At 41.9% G+C, this 19414-nt stretch overlaps 2 protein-coding genes and 1 long non-coding RNA gene across 3 annotated transcripts in view; 2 read left to right on the top strand and 1 right to left on the bottom strand.

Annotated features, from left to right (window-relative positions):
- The first annotated feature begins 8715 nt into the window (after positions 1-8715).
- On the top strand, positions 8716-10727 carry tnf-alpha-1 (tumor necrosis factor alpha-1 precursor). The gene is given in 4 exon segments (NM_001123589.1): positions 8716-9060; positions 9151-9199; positions 9337-9396; positions 9798-10727. Coding segments are annotated over 4 exon segments (741 nt in total). The 5' UTR covers positions 8716-8868; the 3' UTR covers positions 10238-10727.
- A 2664-nt stretch (positions 10728-13391) lies between these two features.
- On the top strand, positions 13392-15694 carry LOC106605217 (uncharacterized). Its single transcript, XR_014392348.1, has 2 exons — positions 13392-13496; positions 13698-15694. It is a non-coding gene; the product is annotated as an uncharacterized LOC106605217 (long non-coding RNA).
- A 2883-nt stretch (positions 15695-18577) lies between these two features.
- Positions 18578-19414, bottom strand: part of LOC106605218 (gamma-aminobutyric acid type B receptor subunit 1) — a 52702-nt gene continuing 51865 nt past the window's right edge. Inside the window, exon 24 of the mRNA XM_014200627.3 lies at positions 18578-19367. Coding sequence (XP_014056102.2) covers positions 19077-19367 — 291 coding nt within the window. The 3' untranslated portion in view covers positions 18578-19076. The remainder of the gene's footprint in view (positions 19368-19414) is intronic.

Here is a 19414-nt window from a genome sequence, read left to right as displayed (position 1 = left end):
AGTGCACAAGTCCCTCCTGCAGGAAACCACCCCCACAACATGATGCTGCCACCCCCGTGCTTCACGGTTGGGATGGTGATCTTCGGCTTGCAAGCATCCCCCTTTTTCCTCTAAACATAACGATGGTCATTATGGCCAAACAATTCTATTTTTGTTTCATCAGACCAGTTGACATTTCTCCAAAAAGTACGATCTTTGTACCCATGTGCAGTTGCGAACCATAGTCTGGCTTTTTTATGGCGGTTTTGGAGCAGTGGCTTCTTCCTTGCTGAGCGGCCTTTCAGGTTATGTCGATATAGGACTCGTTTTACTGTGGATATAGATACTTTTGTACCTGTTTCCTCCAGCATCTTCTCAAGGTCCTTTGCTGTTGTTCTGGGATTGATTTGCAATTTTCGCGTGTCCTTCCTGAGCGGTATGACGGCTGCGTTGTCCCAGGGTGTTTATACTTCGGTACTGTTGTTTGTACAGATGAACGTGGTACTTTCAGGCATTTGGAAATCACTCCCAAGGATGAACCAGTCTTGTGGTGGTCTACAATTTTTTTCTGAGGTCTTGGCTGATTTCTTTTGATTTTCCCATGATGTCAAGCAAAGAGGCACTGAGTTTGAAGGTAGTCCTTGAAATACATCCACAGGTACACACACCTCCAATTGACTCAAATGATGTCGATTAGCCTATCAGAAGCATCTAAAGCCTTGACATAATTTTCTGGAATTTTCCAAGCTGTTTAAATGCACAATCAACTTAGTGTATGTAAACTTCTGACCCACTGGAATTGTGATACAGTGAATTGTAAGTGAAATAATCTGTCTGTAAACAATTTTTGGAAAGATTACTTGTGTCCTGCACAAAGTAGATGTCCTAACCGACTTGCCAAAACTATAGTTTGTTAACAAGAAATTTGTGGAGTGGTTGAAAAACGTGTTTTAATGACTCCAACCTAAGTGTATGTAAACTTCCGACTTCAACTGTAAATATACATATTACCTCAACTAACCGGTGCCCCCGCATATTCATCCATTACCGGTGCCCCCCTGTATATTGTCTCACTATTGTTATTTTACTGTTGCTCTTTAATTACTTATTACTTTTTTTTCTTTTTCTGAGCCGTATTTTTTTAAACTGCATTTTTGGTTAGGGGCTCGTAAGTAAGCATTTCATTTTAAGGTCTACTCACTGTATTCGGCACATGTGATTAATAAAATTTGATTTGATTAACTGCCTTGTTCAGGGGCAGATTTGAAATCAGACCATGGACAGCCACATCATATGCTTTCTGGACTTCACCGGACAGAGATTGTTCTCCGGTTTTGTGATTAAAACAAAAAGGTGTGATTGAATTTATTCTGCCACTGTTTCTTCTTATTTTCTTGTCCTTAGGCCTATACAGTGCATTCAGAAAGTATTCAGACCCCTTCCGTTTTTCCACATTAGTTTAACATGTACTAAATTAATTGCATCAATCTATACACAACACCCCATAATGACAAAGTGAAAACAGGTTTTTGGACATTTTTGCACATAAAAATAAATAAAAAACAGATACCTTATTTACATAAGTATTCAGACCCTTTGCTATGAGACTCGAAATTGAGCTCAGGTGCATCCTGTTTCCATTGATCATCCTTGAGATGTTTCTACAACTTGATTGGAGTCCACCTGTGGTAAATTCAATTGCTTGAACATGATTTGGAAAGGCACAGACCTGTCTATATAAGGTCCCACAGTTAACATGAGGTCGAAGGAATTGTCTGTAGAGCGCCGAGACAGGATTGTGTCAAGGCACAGGGGAGGGTACCAAAAAATGTCTGCAGCATTGAACGTCCCCAAGAGCACAGTGTCCTCATCATTCTTAAATGGAAGAAGTTTGGAACCACCAAGACTCTTCCTATAGCTGGTCGCCCGGCCAAACTGAGCAGTCGGGGGAGAAGAGCCTTTGGTCACTCTGACAGAGCTCCAGAGTTCCTTTTTGGAGATGGGAGAACCTTCCAGAAGGACAACCATCTCTGCAGCACTCCACCAATCAGGCCTTGTGTGGCCAGGCAGAAGCCACTCCTCAGTATAAGGCACATGGAGTTTGGAGTTTGCCAAAAGGCACTCAAAGGACTCTCAGACCATGAGAAATAAGATTCTCAGGTCTGATGAAACCAGGATTTAACTATCTGGTACCATCCTTACGGTGAAGCATGATGTTGGCAGCATCATGCTGTGGGGATGTTTTTCAGCGGCAGGGACTGGGAGACTAGTCAGGATCGAGAGTAAGATGAACGGAACCAAGTACATAGAGATCCTTGATGAAAACCTGCTCCAGAACGCTCAGGACTTGGGGCTGGGGTGAAGGTTCACCTTCCAATAGGACAATGACCCTAAGCACACAGCCAAGACAACGCAGGACTGGCTTCGGGACAAGTCTCTGAATGTCCTTGAGTGGCCCAGCCAGAGCCTGGACTTGAACCCGATCGAACATCTCCGGAGAGACCTGAAAATAGCTGTGCAGCGACACTCCCCATCGAACCTGACAGAGCTTGAGAGGATCTGCAGAGAAGAATGGGATAAATTCCCCAAAAACTGTTGTGCCAAGCTTGTAGCATTATACCCAAGAAGACTGGAGGCAGTAATCGCTGCCTAAGGTGCTTCAACAAAGTACTGAGTAAACGTTCTGAATACTCATGTAAATGTTATATTTAAGTTTTTTATTTGTAATAAATTAGCAACATTTTCGAAAAACCTGTTTTTGCTTTGTCATTACAGGGTGTTGTGTGTAGATTGATGAGGGGAAACAACAATTTAATCCATTTTAGATTAAGGTTGGAACATGTGGAAAAAGTCAAGGGGTCTGAATACTTTCTGAATGCACGGTCACAAGGTATATGAACTAACAGGTTACAGAGCAAACAACACAATTGTCACAACAAGTAGGTTGTAATTTGTACATTTTTTCTGGCTTGGCTTTCCCAGTGATTTTACCCACGCACCGTCTCCTATCATTGCTATGCAGATGACACTCAACTATTTTTCTCCCCCTTCTGACACCCAAGTGTAGAGACACATCTCTGCGTGCCTGGCAGATATCTCAGCCTGGATGTCGGCCCACCACCTCAAGCTCAACCTCATCAAGACGGAGTTGCTCTTCCTCCCGGGGAAGGCCTGGCCGCTACAGGGCCTCTCCATCACGGTTGACAACTTCACGGTGTCTCACTCAGAGTGCAAAGAACCTTGGCGTGACCCTAGACAACACCCTGTCGTTCTCTGCAAACATCAAAGCAGTGACTCACTCCTGCAGGTTCATTCTCTACAACATCCATAGAGTATGACCCTACCTCACACAGGAAGCGGAGAAGGAACTAATCCAGGCACTTGCCATTGGCTGGGCTCCTCACTTGTGCCATCACACTACTGCAACTTATCCAGAATGCCGCAGCCCGACTGGTGTTCAACCTTCCCAAGTTCTCCCATGTCAACCCATTCCTCCGCACACTCCACTGGCTTCCAGTCGAAGCTCACGCCCACTTCAAGACCATGGTACTAGCCTACGGAGCAGCAAGTGGAACTGCCCCGCCCTACCTTCAGGCTGTGCTCAAACCCTACACCCCAACCCGAGTACGCCATTCTGTCACCTCTGGTCTCTTGGCCTACGGGAGGGCAGCTCCCGCTCAGCCTAGTCAAACTCTTCTCTGTCCTGGCACCCCAATGGTGGAACCAGTTTCCCTCTGAAGCTAGGACAGCAGAATCCCTGCCCATCTTCCGAAAACATCTGAAACCCTACATCTTCAAAAAGTCTCTTAAATAATCACCCCCAGAACTACAGTAACACTTCCACTTGACTTTTTCCTGCCTACTATCAATGACTTTGCGGAATGATACTTCACTGAGGAAAAATGTACTTACTATGACTGAGATATGTGGTTCTCCCACTAGCTACTGAATTTTAAGATGAATACACTAACTGTAAATCGCTCTGGATAAGAGCGTCTGCTAAATTACTAAAATGGCAAATGTACAGTTTACGCTACTGTATGCCACTTAGAAACGGTGTAGATTTTAATCCTGTCCTGGACTATACGGTAACCCCAGGTAACAAGGGACATCCTCAGGACATTCACGGAGTCCCTATCTCAGAGTGCAAAGAACCTTGGCGTGACCCTGGACAACACCCTGTCGTTCTCTGCAAACATCAAAGCAGTGACTCGCTCCTGCAAGTTCATTCTCTACAACATCTGTAGAGTATGACCCTACCTCACGCAGGAAGCAGCGCAGGTCCTAATCCAGGCACTTGCCATCTCCCGTCTGGACTACTGCCACTACACTGGTCTTTTATTCCCTTACTAGTCTTTATGCAAACATTTTCTACAGGACGTTCTGGCAACATTCAAAATGTTCCCTTTAGGAAAGCTCTCCTTTGATCCATGTCCTAAAGTGCAGGAGCATACTCACCATCGTCTGAAATGAACTAAATCTACCTCCATCCCTCCTGTTTGATGAATTCCTTTCAATCAGGTTTGGTGATGAAATAAAGGGATGTCCTTGCTGATCTGCAATACAGGGATTTTTGCTTCTTCTGTCATAAGAGTCAAAGCAATAGTTGATTATCACTTCCTTACTGTTGTGGTTTCCCTCCTGAGCATTTTTAATTTCAACTCCTGTTTTCAGGACCTACTTCCTGCTTTTCTCAGTCAGTTCATCCTAAAGTACAGTTACATTCCGAGTAGTTAACATTCATTTATCTACAGACAGATCCTATGAATGAACTACGTGACAAATACAGATGATGAGCCTGTCCTTCAATCATGTGAGGACCATGAGATACAGTATAGAGGCGTGCGGTGAGGTCAGTGGCTGGGTAGGCACTGGTTATTATCAAAGCCTTGATTTACTCACAAGTAAACCTTTATTAAGGCCAAGTCCACCAAACAACAGATGGCTCCAGCAACCAGAGTGACATAGGCTATTGTGCCCCATGAGGCAGTGCACAATTGGCCCAGCGTTGTCCGGGTTAGGGGAGGGTTTGGCCGGCCAGGATGTCCTTGTCCCATCACGCTCTAGCTACTCCTTGTGGTGGGCTGAGTGCGTACACGCTGACTATGGTCGCCAGCTGTACGGTGTTTCGTCCGACACATTGGTGCGGCTGGCTTCCGGGTGTCAAGAAGTGCGGCTTGGCAAGATCGCGTTTCGGAGGACGCACGGCTCTCGACCTTCGCCTCTCCCGAGTCCGTACAGGAGTTGCAGCGATGGGACAAGACTGGAACTACCAATTGGATATCACGAAAAAGGGGTGAAAGAAAAACAGCGAGGCCTATGCTGACCCTGTCCATCAACAATGACTGGAGTCAAGAACGGCCGCGCTCGTCAATGCTTTGAATAGATTTCAATGGATGGGAAGGAAGGCATGCACACTCTAGCGTCTTTCCTGATGTTTTTATGTAGTTTTGGCACATTTTGAGATTTTGAGCATAAAAACCACCCAAATCATTGAGAAAAAACATTAGATCATTTTTTGTTGTTGTTGATATCATTGTATTTTTTGGGGGCCTTTTCATAGCAGCTATTTTTTCATTAGATTATCACAGAGAAAGCACTGCCTACCCAGACTACGCTACCTACCCTGCCTACCTTGATTGCAAGTCACTGACACTATCATCCACTACAACTACTTAATGTACTGTGCTAACTGCTAGCCAGGGTGCTTGACTGTTTGTGTATACAACAAGGTCACATTATACAGTATGTTGGAATATTTGAGTGTGTGGGTCACAATTTATTTTCTTTCCCCTTACCTCATGAGATGATCTGCATTTGACTACAAAAAATGTTTTCAGAATTAGGATTTCTTTCAAATTGCTTTATCGGGAAGGTGGAAGCAGGTGGCAAAGAATGTAGGAACTGGGAGAGAGATCACACAAATAGAACTTCAGGTTCAATTTACGGAAGCAGATCTCAAATTAAGATCAGCAGTGAAATATATATTTTCTGTCAGCAATACTCTATTTCCAGTATATGAATCCATGTCAAGTTACAAATGCACAAGAGATGGTGATGTCCATGAGACAAACAGTAACATAAGCTATTCATCAAATTTACAGACCTATTGATCACTTGACAGGAAAACCTCTATATGCCTGGACTGGATACTATCCTGTGGGCAGCCGCAGGAGACATTAACTAGGTAAAAGGTCATGTACAGCCTCAGGTCATGTACAGGTAATACCAACCATGACCCAATTGCTCTTTCAGACAATGGGAGAATGAATCACCCATCTTACACCTCTAAGGGTGTGTCGCTATCTTAATAGTACATAAACAGGTACCTGGTTCAAAAACCTAGAAAAGGCCTGCCTCTCTGTTTTTAGAAGTAATCCCTGAGGTAACTGGACTTGAAATATCCTGTTGGTTCTGTGACCAAGGTCAACAGTATGATGAGCGCTGATGAGACCTAAACTTGCCTGAGACTTGAACCCTGTGACCCCAAGCCAATGCCTAGACTAGAAAGGCTAATGCACTGTTCTGGCAGGAGACCCAGGTTTGAACCCTATCAGTTATAAATAGGTGAATCCAATATAGGGCCAGATGAGTCATTACTTAAAGGGTGATGGAAGGCTTTTTACATTTCAGTCATGCTTATTCAGAGCAATTGGGGTTAAATTTCATGCTCAAGGGCACGTCAGAGAGAAGGGCATCGAGATATGAAGTCTCATGTAGATGTTTCCTCCCTTTATCACAATACTTATGTTCCTCACAATGAAAAGATCTCTTTCTTTCCTCAATAGAATTCCGTATGAGAGGTTCCTGTATTATATTTCAGCTCCCCACTGAAGTATTACCTATTGCTTCCCTGCTTTTTCCAAGATTTTGCGGTTGGCGTGTATTTGCAGGTAGTAATAGTTTTGGAAACATTGCTACACAATAGCGTAGGAATAAATCAATCAATCTGAGAGATTTATCAGTATAACGACTGAATTACAATACATAAAACATTATGAAATACTCTAAGCTTCCCTGACGGTCATAACTATATTGCTTGTATTTGCACGTAAGAATACGTAAGGAAACAGTGACACAGTGTTACGTGACAATACTCCAAGCTACCTTTTCCAGCGGTGATACATTTCCCCGATACACTACATTGAAGCTGCGGTCTGCGGCTCGGTCTGGTCACCCCAGCCACTTGTTTTGGTAGACAGCCAAGGACTGGAGAAATGTAAATCATCAAATCACAGTTTATTTAAAGTGCATTTAACAAAAGCCTCAATACCCTTTACAAAAAAAAAATTATAAAGAAGAAAGCAAGAAACAACAGAGAATTCAAACTTAAGTATAACCACTCTCAAATTCATAGACAGAGCTATGGATGCAAATACGTTCCAAATATGATATCAAAATAATAGTTTTAACCATGTTTTGAAGGTATACAGTGCTTGTTTATCACTAATTGATAACTGATTTAACAGAAACAGAAATTAGATGAAGCAATATGCAAACAAAACTCAGATCAGGTAGTGTATGGGTGATGGAAATCCCACAAATAAACCGTGTTATGCTCCGAACTCGCTCAACCAGTCAGGGAGGGCAGCGAAATAAGGAAGCCAGATTGGGTCAATAAAGAGAAGTCAAAAACCTGTTTAGCGGTTTGGATAAGGTTATGTACGAAACTAGTTCTGAAACATAAAGAGGGATATTTACAAGTTTTTTTTTGTTTCTCCTGAGCCTGTCCTTGTATACCCTCAAATGTATTGCGATTGTGTAGCTGTAACAAGGGTCGTCTAAAGGGGACCAAGGCGCGGCGTGTAGAGTGCTCATATTTACTTTATTAATGAAACACTTAACAAAAACAACAAAACGACCGACAACAGTTCCGTAAGGTACATTTTGACAAAACGGAAAACAACTACCCACACATGACAAACAGGCTGCCTAAGTATGGCTTCCAATCAGAGACAACGATAGACAGCTGACTCTGATTGGAAACCATACCTGGCCAAAACATAGAAAACAAAAACATAGAAATAGAAAGCCAAAACCACCCAAAACACCCCCCTGTCACGCCCTGACCACTCTACTATGAAAAATGACCTCTTACAAGGGTCAGGACGTGACAGTAGCTGTAGAAGCATTTAATTTACATCCAGTTATTAACAACTTCAGCGCAACAAGTTCTATGTAATCAATAAATATCATAATTGTTTACTATTTGAAATGTATGACAATTACTAGACATATAGTATTAGAAACAGCTGGTGAATGAGACTGAATAAAAATCACAAACTAAAGTTCAAGTCATGATACTGTAAGTGGCAAAGATACCATGGAGTTTAATGGTATTCAAACGCATTGTGTAATTACATAATAACTATACGTGTGACTTATTGAGAATTCCTTGTTTTATGTAAATGCAGTTTCAGTATATAGCTGAGAAGTTGCTGTACATTCTGGTTACCAAATAGAAAAAACTACATCGTTGCACAAGTAATTCACTTTCAAGTTGCATGTCCTGTTTTGCCTTAACCCCATCCTGCAACCACACCTACCTGTTGGAATCCCAGTTTGGTGGAGCTGGTCTGTGGATTTTATTTTCCTTTGAACCATAACCAACTCTCCACAACCAGTTTGCTGCCGCTACTCTGCTATGTCTCCACTCACTGGGTGACATCACTGGAGTTTCCCTTTGTGCTAGTAGCAGGCCGAGCATAAAAACGACAGGGCTTCTGGCAGAAGTCCATTCTAACAAACGAGCAAAACACAGGACACCTATCAAGCTACAACTCTGTCAAAACAAAAAAGATATTTAGGAGATATTCGGGCAAATATTCAGTCGCTAGACTTTTCCACTGCCACCAAGAGCCAAGAGTTTGAACCTCGTTCAACAGCAGTATGGAGGGGTATGCGATGACACATGGAGACATGGAGAGGGGCCCTGTGTACAACACAACGGTGACAGCTATTGCTGAGGGAAAGGCCTCCAGAGGTTGGCTATGGAGGCTGTGTGGGGTCCTCTTAATAGCAGCTTTATGTGCGGCAGCAGCCCTGCTCTTTGCGTGGTTTCAGCATGGAAGACTGGCAACGGTAAGGAACTCTTACTGGGGCCAATATTTAACACATTTCTGAAATAGAGGACCGTACAATCAACTAACATCCTCTTGGTTGATTTCACAGATGCAGGACAAAATGGAGCCTCAACTGGAGATACTCATTGGTGCAAAAGGTGATTATTTGATTGACAGATGCCCTTTTTCGTTGAATTCCTTCTCACTATAATTGCTTTAATCAAAGGTTATGGCCGTAGGCGACGTCATGGCTTTTGCTTGTGTTATTCATGGCTAATATGTTTCTCTCCCTCAGATACCCACCATACATTGAAGCAGATTGCCGGCAATGCAAAAGCAGCCATCCATTTAGAGGGTGAGTGACCTACAGCCTTTTGCAGCCAGCCTTGACTGTGTCTGTTGAAGGTTAACAAATGTCTAGTGGGCTTGTATGTCTTAGTGTCTTTCCATTGTGGAAGCTAGGGGATTCTTTTTAAACATCCCCATTCAATAATAAGGTTTAAGGTTTAAAACCGTGTCTAGTGGGCTAGTAAGTATTTCTATTGGAAAAGCCCTGGGATTTTTTTTCAAACATTCCCATTGACAAAAACGAAACCACAACACAAGGAAGCAAAGAAGTTGCTTTATCATTATCTTGTCTCTTGTTGCCACCAGAGTAAATTGAGCTTTGTAAGGCTTTGTAAGAAGAAATAGCTAGCAGTTGGATCCTGGGGCCTCAAAGTTGTAACAATGATCCTTTCTTCCCTCTACTGCCAGGTGAATACAATCCTAATCTTACCGCTGACACTGTGCAGTGGAGAAAGGATGACGGCCAGGCTTTTTCCCAGGGCGGGTTCGAGCTACAGGGGAACCAAATCCTCATCCCACACACTGGGCTCTTCTTCGTTTACAGCCAGGCTTCGTTTAGGGTCAAGTGCAATGGCCCGGGCGAGAATACCACTCCTCTGAGTCACGTTATTTGGCGCTATTCGGACTCCATCGGGGTTAATGCTAATCTTCTTAGCGGGGTAAGGTCAGTTTGTCAACGAAACTACGGTGATGCTGAGTCCAATATCGGCGAAGCCTGGTACAATGCGGTTTACCTTGGTGCAGTGTTTCAGCTGAATGAAGGGGACAAACTGTGGACTGAGACCAATCGACTGACCAACGTGGAGCCAGAGCAGGGCAAGAACTTTTTTGGTGTGTTTGAACTATGATGAGAGAGAGGCAGGCCAGAGATGAATATTTGTTAAAACAGTTTTATGTTAAAACTCTTATTTTAGTGTTGCAATTTTATGGTAACTGAGCAATCTCAAAGGAGATAGGTCTAATCGTAATGGTTATTTTTGTAAAATGCAATTATTATTGTTTGTCCATACGTGATTGTCCATTCTCTGTATTGTAGATCTTGCACCAAATAATATTATGTCTTCGGGTTATTTATATTAACTTAAAAAAATTATATTTACTATTTATATGAAAATACAATAGGCTACTATGGAGTACTGTAGTATAAGTTATTTTGATTCACATATGTCTAGCAGTAGCCTATACTAGGCCTATCAGAATATATTATTACAATATTAAGTTATTTTATTTACTGTACTGATGTACTAATGTTTATTTAAATGTTATTGTGTGTATTTTATTTGTCACCTATTCAGAGTGCTTGAATCAACTAATAAATTCCAAATGTTCTCAACTTTAGGAGACTCAAAGTTTGATTATATTTAATTATGCAGTTTGGAGGGGACGGGGGAGAGGGGGGGGGGACGGGGGAGAGGGGGGGGGTCTGGACATATCCAACTGTCTTATGTGGTTGAGGGTAAATAGGTTTTGAATTTAGCAGTACATTAACACTATGGGCTCTATTCATTCTATACATTTTAAGCGTTACAGACTCCGCGATAGAAATGTAAAGGTCATTTCGGATTGAGCCGACACGTGCAGCGTTTACGTGAATGCAGTCTCCGCTAAAGCGGGAACATTGCCTTTAAATTTCAATCACTCTGTAACACTGAACTTCTTCAATGCAGATTGAATTAAAGCCCTGCAGCTTTGCACCAGAAACGGTGATACAAAGTGCCTCCCCAATAACTTCAGACCAAAACAAGGGAAATTCCCTTTTGTGTTTTTTCTCCTGCTGTGTCAGGTGAGATGGCCCACATATGCCATGCCTGGGGATTCCCCCACTGACTTTCTTCCTCCTCCTCGAAAGCATCATAGGTTTTCAGTCAGGTGGGTGGGTGGGGGAGGGGGTGCTGTAAACATCTGAGCTGAAATACTGTATGTGCATGAGAAAATGTGTTTGTCCCACAAACATCCTGTCTGTATCACATTCAAATCAAATCAAATTTATTTATAAAGCCCTTCTTACATCAGCTGATATCTCAAAGTGCTGTACAGAAACACAGCCTAAAACCCCAAACAGCAAGCAATACAGGTGTAGAAGCACGGTGGCTAGGAAAAACTCCCTAGAAAGGCCAGAACCTAGGAAGAAACCTAGAGAGGAACCAGGCAACGAGGGGTGGCCAGTTCTCTTCTGGCTGTGCCGGGTGGAGATTATAACAGAACATGGCCAAGATGTTCAAATGTTCATAGATGACCAGCAGGGTCAAATAATAATAATCACGGTGGTTGTCGAGGGTGCAACAGGTCAGCACCTCAGGAGTAAATGTCAGTTGGCTTTTCATAGCCGATCATTCAGAGTTTCTCAACCGCTCTTGCTGTCTCTAGAGAGTTGAAAACAGCAGGTCTGGGACAGGTAGCACGTCCGGTGAACAGGTCAGGGTTCCATAGCCTTAGGCAGAACAGTTGAAACTGGAGCAGCAGCACAGCCAGGTGGACTGGGGACAGCAAGGATTCATCAGGCCAGGTAGTCCTGAGGCATGGTCCTAGGGCTCAGGTCCTCCGAGAGAGAGAGAGAAAGAAAGAAAGAAAGAAAGATGTGATTGGGAGTCCTATAGGGCAGCGCACAATTGGCCCAGCGTCGTCCGGGTTTGGCCGGGGTAGGGCCTCATTGTAAATAATAATTTGTTCTTAACTTAACTGCCTAATTAAATAAAGGTAAAATAAAAATAAAATAAATAAATAAATATTGTCCCAAGATGAGATTGTCATTTCCCATGACCCTTTTCAGCTGGCTGTTGTGTAACATGTATGTGTGCCTTTCACTTTCAGCTCATATTGCGATCTCAATCTTGAGTTCATATTGCCTTTTGATAAGAAATGACACCAATACCCATTGGTTAATAGGTCAATAAATTATGAAGTGGAAGCATATTGTATGATTGACACATGGGACTAGTAATGGGACTGAAATTACTTTTAATTCTAGATTACAATTTTTCTCAATTGCTTTGGCTCAATTCTCGAACAAGAATTATTTTTTTCAAAACATTAAGTTCAAATCTCTGAACAGTTCGTTTCTTGTTCACACCAGATTTGAATTTCTTATTCATTTAAGCAAATTGCATGTATTTTGGCACACGTGTGCAAAAGAGGAAGTACAATTGTTTACAATTTGCACAATAACTACATGCACATGGCTTGCTGATCAAACCTGACGTGTCACGTCCTGACCATAGAAAGCGGTTATTTTCTATGGTGGAGTAGGTTAGCGCGTGACAGGTTTTTTTTCTAGTTTAGATTTTCTATGTTATGTTCTAGTTTTATATTTCTATGTTGGGTTTTGTTTAGGATTATCTCCAATTAGAGGCAGCTGGTCATCGTTGGCTCTAATTGGAGATCATACTTAAGTCAGTGTTTTTCCCACCTGGGTTTGTGGGAGATTGATTTTGAGTAAGTGTATGTTAACGCTTCATCACGGTTTGTTGTTCATTCAGTTTATTTTGTATGTATTGCTTAGTTTCACAGTTCAATAAAATATGTGGAACGATAATCACGCTGCACTTTGGTCCGCTTCATCCTACGACACATGAGTTGATTCTCAGTGAAATTGTCATACTCTTCACAACTTTCATCGTGTGAGCCGTCACGTGTAAAATGATCCATTCAATTACCAAAATCTGTCAGACATGCATGTATATGCCATGGAATGTTTATGATGTCTGCTAAATTGACAAATTACCTGCCAGGTGACATAGTAATGAAATCGGAATCAATCTTACCAATCTTACCAATCAAGTTTGGAAGCATATATATGGAGCTTTGGCACAGAACAATCACTACCATTTCTGAACATGGAGGAACATCACAACACTGAACAGCAGCTACATGCTGGTGGAAGAGAAAGAAGAAGTGTAAGAATGTGTGGTGGTGGTGTTACTGGGGAAGACATAATAGAGGAAGAGGTAGAAGGCAAAGAATAAAAGTCCCTGATGAAATCAGAGCCATAATTGTGGACCATGTCATAAACCACAGTCTTACAATGGAAGGGGCTGGTCGGAGAGTACAGCCTAATGTAAACAGGTCCACAGTGTCATCAATTGTGCAAACATTCCATAGGGAAAACAGGTAAATATGTACTCGTTCTTTACTTTAGTTACAGCATTTCATTCACAACAATACAGTAACTATTGTAAAGGTAAATGCAAGTCTGAAAATCACAATGTACTGTAAGATATGTATGAGGAATACACAGTAATACAGCACAATTTGAATACAATATACTATCTGTAACATGGTCTATTTGTGAATTCTACATGTCATATATAGGACAACGACCTCATGCTGGTGGCAGAGCAGCAGTATTCAGCCATCAGCCAGAACAAGAAATCTGCAACATGGTCATAGCCAACAATTCCATCAGGCTAAGAGATCCAAAGTGCAATCATAAATGACGACAATATCTTCGCAAATATCAATTCTGTCAGCATTTCCACTATAGACAGAGTTTTGTAAAAAATCTAATGACTATGAAACAACTCTACAAGGTGCTATTTGAGAGGAATAGTGAAGGAGCTGCGGTACCAGTATTCTGGTTCTGCTTTTCTTTTCTTAGTCAACCTTGTGTTCTGTTTCTTTGTGTTCTGGAATGTAGCCCTGTCTTTCATTTTTGTTCATTGATTTAACCTGTGTTCGTTTCTCACCTGGTCTCATCAGCTTCCTGTTGAGTTCAGTTCTTTCGGTTTGTATTGGTTGTGAGGTATTGTGTTTTTGATTACCTACCTGTGTTTGTCCATTGCCTGCCTGTGACGACAATTCCTACCTTCTGCGACAGCTTAATAAACATCTGCTGCGCCCTGCGCGTGAATCTACACCTTTTTCTCCCTGAGTTTTCATTACAAGTGTGTCCAGGTAAACCATTGGTGTGCGCATGGTATATTGTACAGGGAGTTTTACTGTACTTCAATGATGCCTGTATATACTTCTTGAAGTTGTAGATACTCATAAGAACAGAAAACATTTATACTTTACTAAACTGTCTGATTCTAGAATAGTTTTACATTAGCATACGTTTATATTTTGTTTCTGTGTTACTATATAGAGAATAACGGAGCTGGAAGGACATGACGTGACCCACATTCTTGTTTTTGTGGACGAGGCTGGGTTCAATCTGGCCAAAGGCAGGAGATGTGGCCGCAAACTCATTGGATACCGCGCCAGAATTGGCACACCAGGCCAACGTGGGTGCAGTATTACGTGTGCTGCCATTTCTGAGAATGGTGTGAGCACACATTCCACACATTGGGCTCTATAACACCCAACTTCTCCTGGGCTTCCTAAATACACTTTACAGAGACCTAATGCCAGAACAACAAAGAGGTTTAGTTAGACTGTATTTGGCAAATTCTGTAATTGTGTGGGATAATGACAGCTTCCACCGACCCAACAGTGTTCGGGAATGGTCTGCTGCGCATGAAAGAATAACAATGGAGTTCCTTCCACCATCCTCCCCATTCCTGAATCCGATCGTTTTTGTTCAGCATGGAGGTGGGAAGTGTATAACAATCTGGCACAAGGTTAGATACAATGAATGCTGCTTGTGAGGACATTGCAGGGGATGGTTGAGCCACGCAAGGAGATTACAATTTATTTTTTTCCCCCCTGGTGCATCGCAAGGGAAAACAGATGTGATGTTGACCAATCTCTGGCCAGACCAACAAGAGCGACAGGCTGTCCACCAAGAAGATGGGAACTTGTAGTGTTACGTACTGTGAGGAGGTACAAGTTATTGTTTTTTACAACACTGTTGCGGGGTTTTAACTTTTTTGTTGTTGCATGGATGTCATTTTGTGGCAAATTTTCTGTTCACTATATATGACTTTATATGTAAAAATGGACTTGCAAATGTGAATTTCTATTTACATGTAACACATTGCTACAAAAATAAGTGTACTGTATACATACAAATGTGCATATCCTTTTTCTGTGTACTACAGTATTGTCTTTCCCCAGTAAACTTTGACCTACTGTTGAAATCGGTATCTAAAAAGCTCAGTGTGATACACAATAGCATTCCGCTAGACCAAACGGACATTCTTGCATAGTACAGTAAGCAGTCAGTGTCAGCAAAAAAAGTAGACCAGAACTGCCATTTGTATATAACAAACATTTCCAGGGTTGACTGCCATGGTGAAAAAACATCTAAACATTTTCACCAATACGGCTCACACGATGACAAACGTTTCATTTTGGTGGCGTTGGCCAATTTACTGACACAATAACTAGGTTTTGAAGCGTGAATTAAATGTTTTGGGTGAGTTACTACATTTTGCAGACATGCAATAGAGTTGTGATGTTCCTTAAAACAGTTGTGACCATTGCACTTACAGTGTAGAGAATGTTCAAACTGTTTCAAAAAATGAGCCAAAGCGATTGAGAAAACTGAAATAAACAGAATCCCTTGGGTGTCATTAACTGATGGTGACATCTAGTGGTTAAAACAGCTGTGTGTGTGACATGCGTGTCCCTTTGGACATGGTTATGATACCACATATTGTCTGTCATGAAATACACATTCAAAGTATAATGAAGTGTTTTGTCATATTTCAGGGTATATGAGGATGTTTACATGAAATTATGTTCATTATTAGTCCGATTGAACACATAACATGACATACATAAAATCAGTGAAAAACAATGGGTTTATTTTACTATGATTATCCATATATTTGAATACATATAATCTGAAATATATCAACATTTAAAATTGTAAATAGTGTATACAAATATCTTAAAATCCAGTTGTATACACTGAGTGTACAAAACATTAAGAATACCTGCTTTTTCCATGACATAGACTGAACAAGTGAATCCAGGTGAAAGCGATGATCCCTTATTGATGTCACCTGTTAAATCCACTTCAATCAGTGTAGATGAAGGAGAGGAGACGGGTTAAAGAAGGATTATTAAGCCTTGAGACAATTGAGACATGGATTGTGTATGTGAGCCATTCAGAGGGTCAATGGGCAAGACAAAAAATTGAAGTGCCTTTGAACAGGGTATGGTAGTAGGTGCCAGGCGCACCGGTTTGAGTGTGTCAAGAACTGCAACACTCTGGATTTTTCACAACAGTTTCCCGTGTGTATCAAGTATTGTCCACCACCCAAAGGACATCCAGCCAACTTGACACAACTGTGAGAAGCATTCGAGACAACATGGGCCAGCATCCCTATGGAACGCTTTCAACACCTTGTAGAGTCCATGCCCCGACGAATTGAGGCTGTCCTGAGGGCAAAAAGGGGTGCAACTCAATATTAGGAAGGTGTTCCTAATGTTTTGTACACTCAGCGTATATTTATATATGTGCAAGAGTATATTTCTCTAAATAATCTTCGCATACATATATTACAATATTACCCAATGTCGTACATGTACAGTTAATAAATAGTGACTATTTCATCCAATAACTTCCTATGGAGAGGTTGTATATCTCACTTTCCTATACCCTGAGCTACAGTATGTCATTAGAACGGCAACAAAATCATGACCTGAAACCTTGTTTTGTCTTGAACTATAGTGCAACATGAGTTAATGCTATTTGGAAAAGTAACGTCACTTACGTAACTTGCCAATAAAGCTGTGTTATATCATTGCTTCATACATTTTGACGAATTGCTAACGAATGAGATTGTACATATATATTAACTGTCGTATATGCATGTCAGGATCCTTTCCATATACCGTGACATGTGTTCTTCGTCATCACATTCACAAATGTAGTTGTACAAAGCTAAAATCTGAGGGAAAATTCAGAAGAAATGTCAACTATAAGACCAACAAGCATGTACACTCACATTTACATTTATATTCAGATTGTCAATAAATCTGTTTTTCCCTAAAGACAAAGAAAATAAAAAGTCTTGGAAGAATGATGCATAATAAATATGCCATTTAAAATCTTTAGGAGGTTGAGCTACCTTTGAATATCTCTGATGTGTCCAAGAAAATTCAAATTGTGGGAACATATCCATTCGAGTCCAATTGAAAACATTCAAAAAGATGATACATAGAAAACTTATTAGGTTACATATCATAGTACACTATTTTCTTATCAAATGGGTTTCATATATTCAAGAGCATATAACAGCAAAAATGTGATTGAAGATACAAAGCTGTACTTGAATATGTATACAGCAAAACATCCACAAAAATCTTGCTATTGTCCCAAAATGAGGGTGTCCATTCCAAAACCCTCTACCGCATATGGCTATAATGTTGGCATTTCACTTTCAGTTAGGATGACTTTACACTTTGAGTTTAGATGGCATTTTGATATGAAATCCAGTAAATTGAATCCACAGGGAAACTGTGCTGTTTTTTCCACTCGCATTGCATTTTAACAGTCCCCCCCACACACACACACACAAAAAAAACTATTGAACTAAATAAATATAGGGCACAACACTGAATCCATGACATAACATATCATACATTATGTAATAACAATATTAATCAATTACCATGTGCTTCGCTATTTCAACAAACAGAAGACAAATAGGCAGAGACGGGAGTCAAAAAGAGACAAATAGAGACGGGAGTCAAAAAGAGACAAATAGAGACGGGAGTCAAAAAGAGACAAACAGAGACGGGAGTCAAAAAGAGACAAACAGAGACGGGAGTCAAAAAGAGACAAATAGAGACGGGAGTCAAAAAGAGACAAACAGAGACGGGAGTCAAAAAGAGACAAATAGAGACGGGAGTCAAAAAGAGACAAATAGAGACGGGAGTCAGAAAGAGACAAATAGAGACGGGAGTCAGAAAGAGACAAATAGAGACGGGAGTCAAAAAGAGACAAATAGAGACGGGAGTCAAAAAGAGACAAACAGAGACGGGAGTCAGAAAGAGACAAATAGAGACGGGAGTCAAAAAGAGACAAACAGAGACGGGAGTCAAAAAGAGACAAATAGAGATGGGAGTCAAAAAGAGACAAATAGAGACGGGAGTCAAAAAGAGACCGGCGGGAGTCAAAAAGAGACAAACAGAGACGGGAGTCAGAAAGAGACAAATAGAGACGGGAGTCAAAAAGAGACGGCGGAGTCAAAAAGAGACAAACAGAGACGGGAGTCAGAAAGAGACAAATAGAGACGGGAGTCAGAAGAGACGAGACGGGAGTCAAAAAGAGACAAAGGCGGGAGCAGAGGCGGGGGAGTCAGAAAGAGACAAATAGAGACGGGAGTCAGAAAGAGACAAATAGAGACGGGAGTCAAAAAGGAGCAAAACACACACAGTACACAAAGTCCTCCCGGAGATCCTGGATACATCTGCACAACAGAACGAGAAAACAAAGGGAAGGAGGAAAGAGGAGTGAAAAAGGGAAGATCTGTCCATTTGTTTTGTCTCCACAAGTAGACTGAGGGTTACTCTGGAATGTGCTTGTCTCTTATTCAATAACTCGTAGTACTAGTCACAAGTGCTTCAGGTTCACGCGGTGAGATAGACTGTGAGAAAGACTGATGTTACCCCGGGTGACTCGCCTCACAGCAGCCTGCAGTGAATGGAAAAACCTTCTGCCGTCGTGTGCCTCCACTCACTCTGTCAACATCAGTAGCTTGTGCTCTTTTTCCATAACAAGTGAAAGTCACAGTGCCTCCATGTGTGTTTGTTCCTCCGTGTGCTCTGGGCTCTTCCAGCGCCCCACCCCACACCCCTTCACTTGTAGAGCAGGGGGATCTGGCTGTTGTGACAGTGGTTGCGACTTATCTTGCTGTCCGCCTGGTACAGGTTGGAGGAGTTGGAGAAGGAGGGGGGTAAGGAGGAGTGATTGTCCGACGCGGGGTTGGGGTAACTGGGTGGGGGCAGGAGAGACTTGGGGTCTGGCTGGGAAGAGGGCGGGGACGGGTTGCTGTGGTTCTGATTGGTGCCGGATGAGGGCCGTCGTCGGTTGCGCAGGGCCTGTCTCTCAACCAGCTGGTTGCGGAGCTCCGATACCCTCTGCTCTTTCTGAGAGCACGGAAGAGGAAGAGGTCTTATTAATACTGGACACTCAT

This window comes from Salmo salar, chromosome 05 (genome assembly GCF_965601325.2).
Source record: "Salmo salar chromosome 05, fSalSal1, whole genome shotgun sequence".
In the NCBI taxonomy this organism is placed as follows: domain Eukaryota; kingdom Metazoa; phylum Chordata; class Actinopteri; order Salmoniformes; family Salmonidae; genus Salmo; species Salmo salar.
This window is presented reverse-complemented; position numbering and strand designations above follow the sequence as displayed.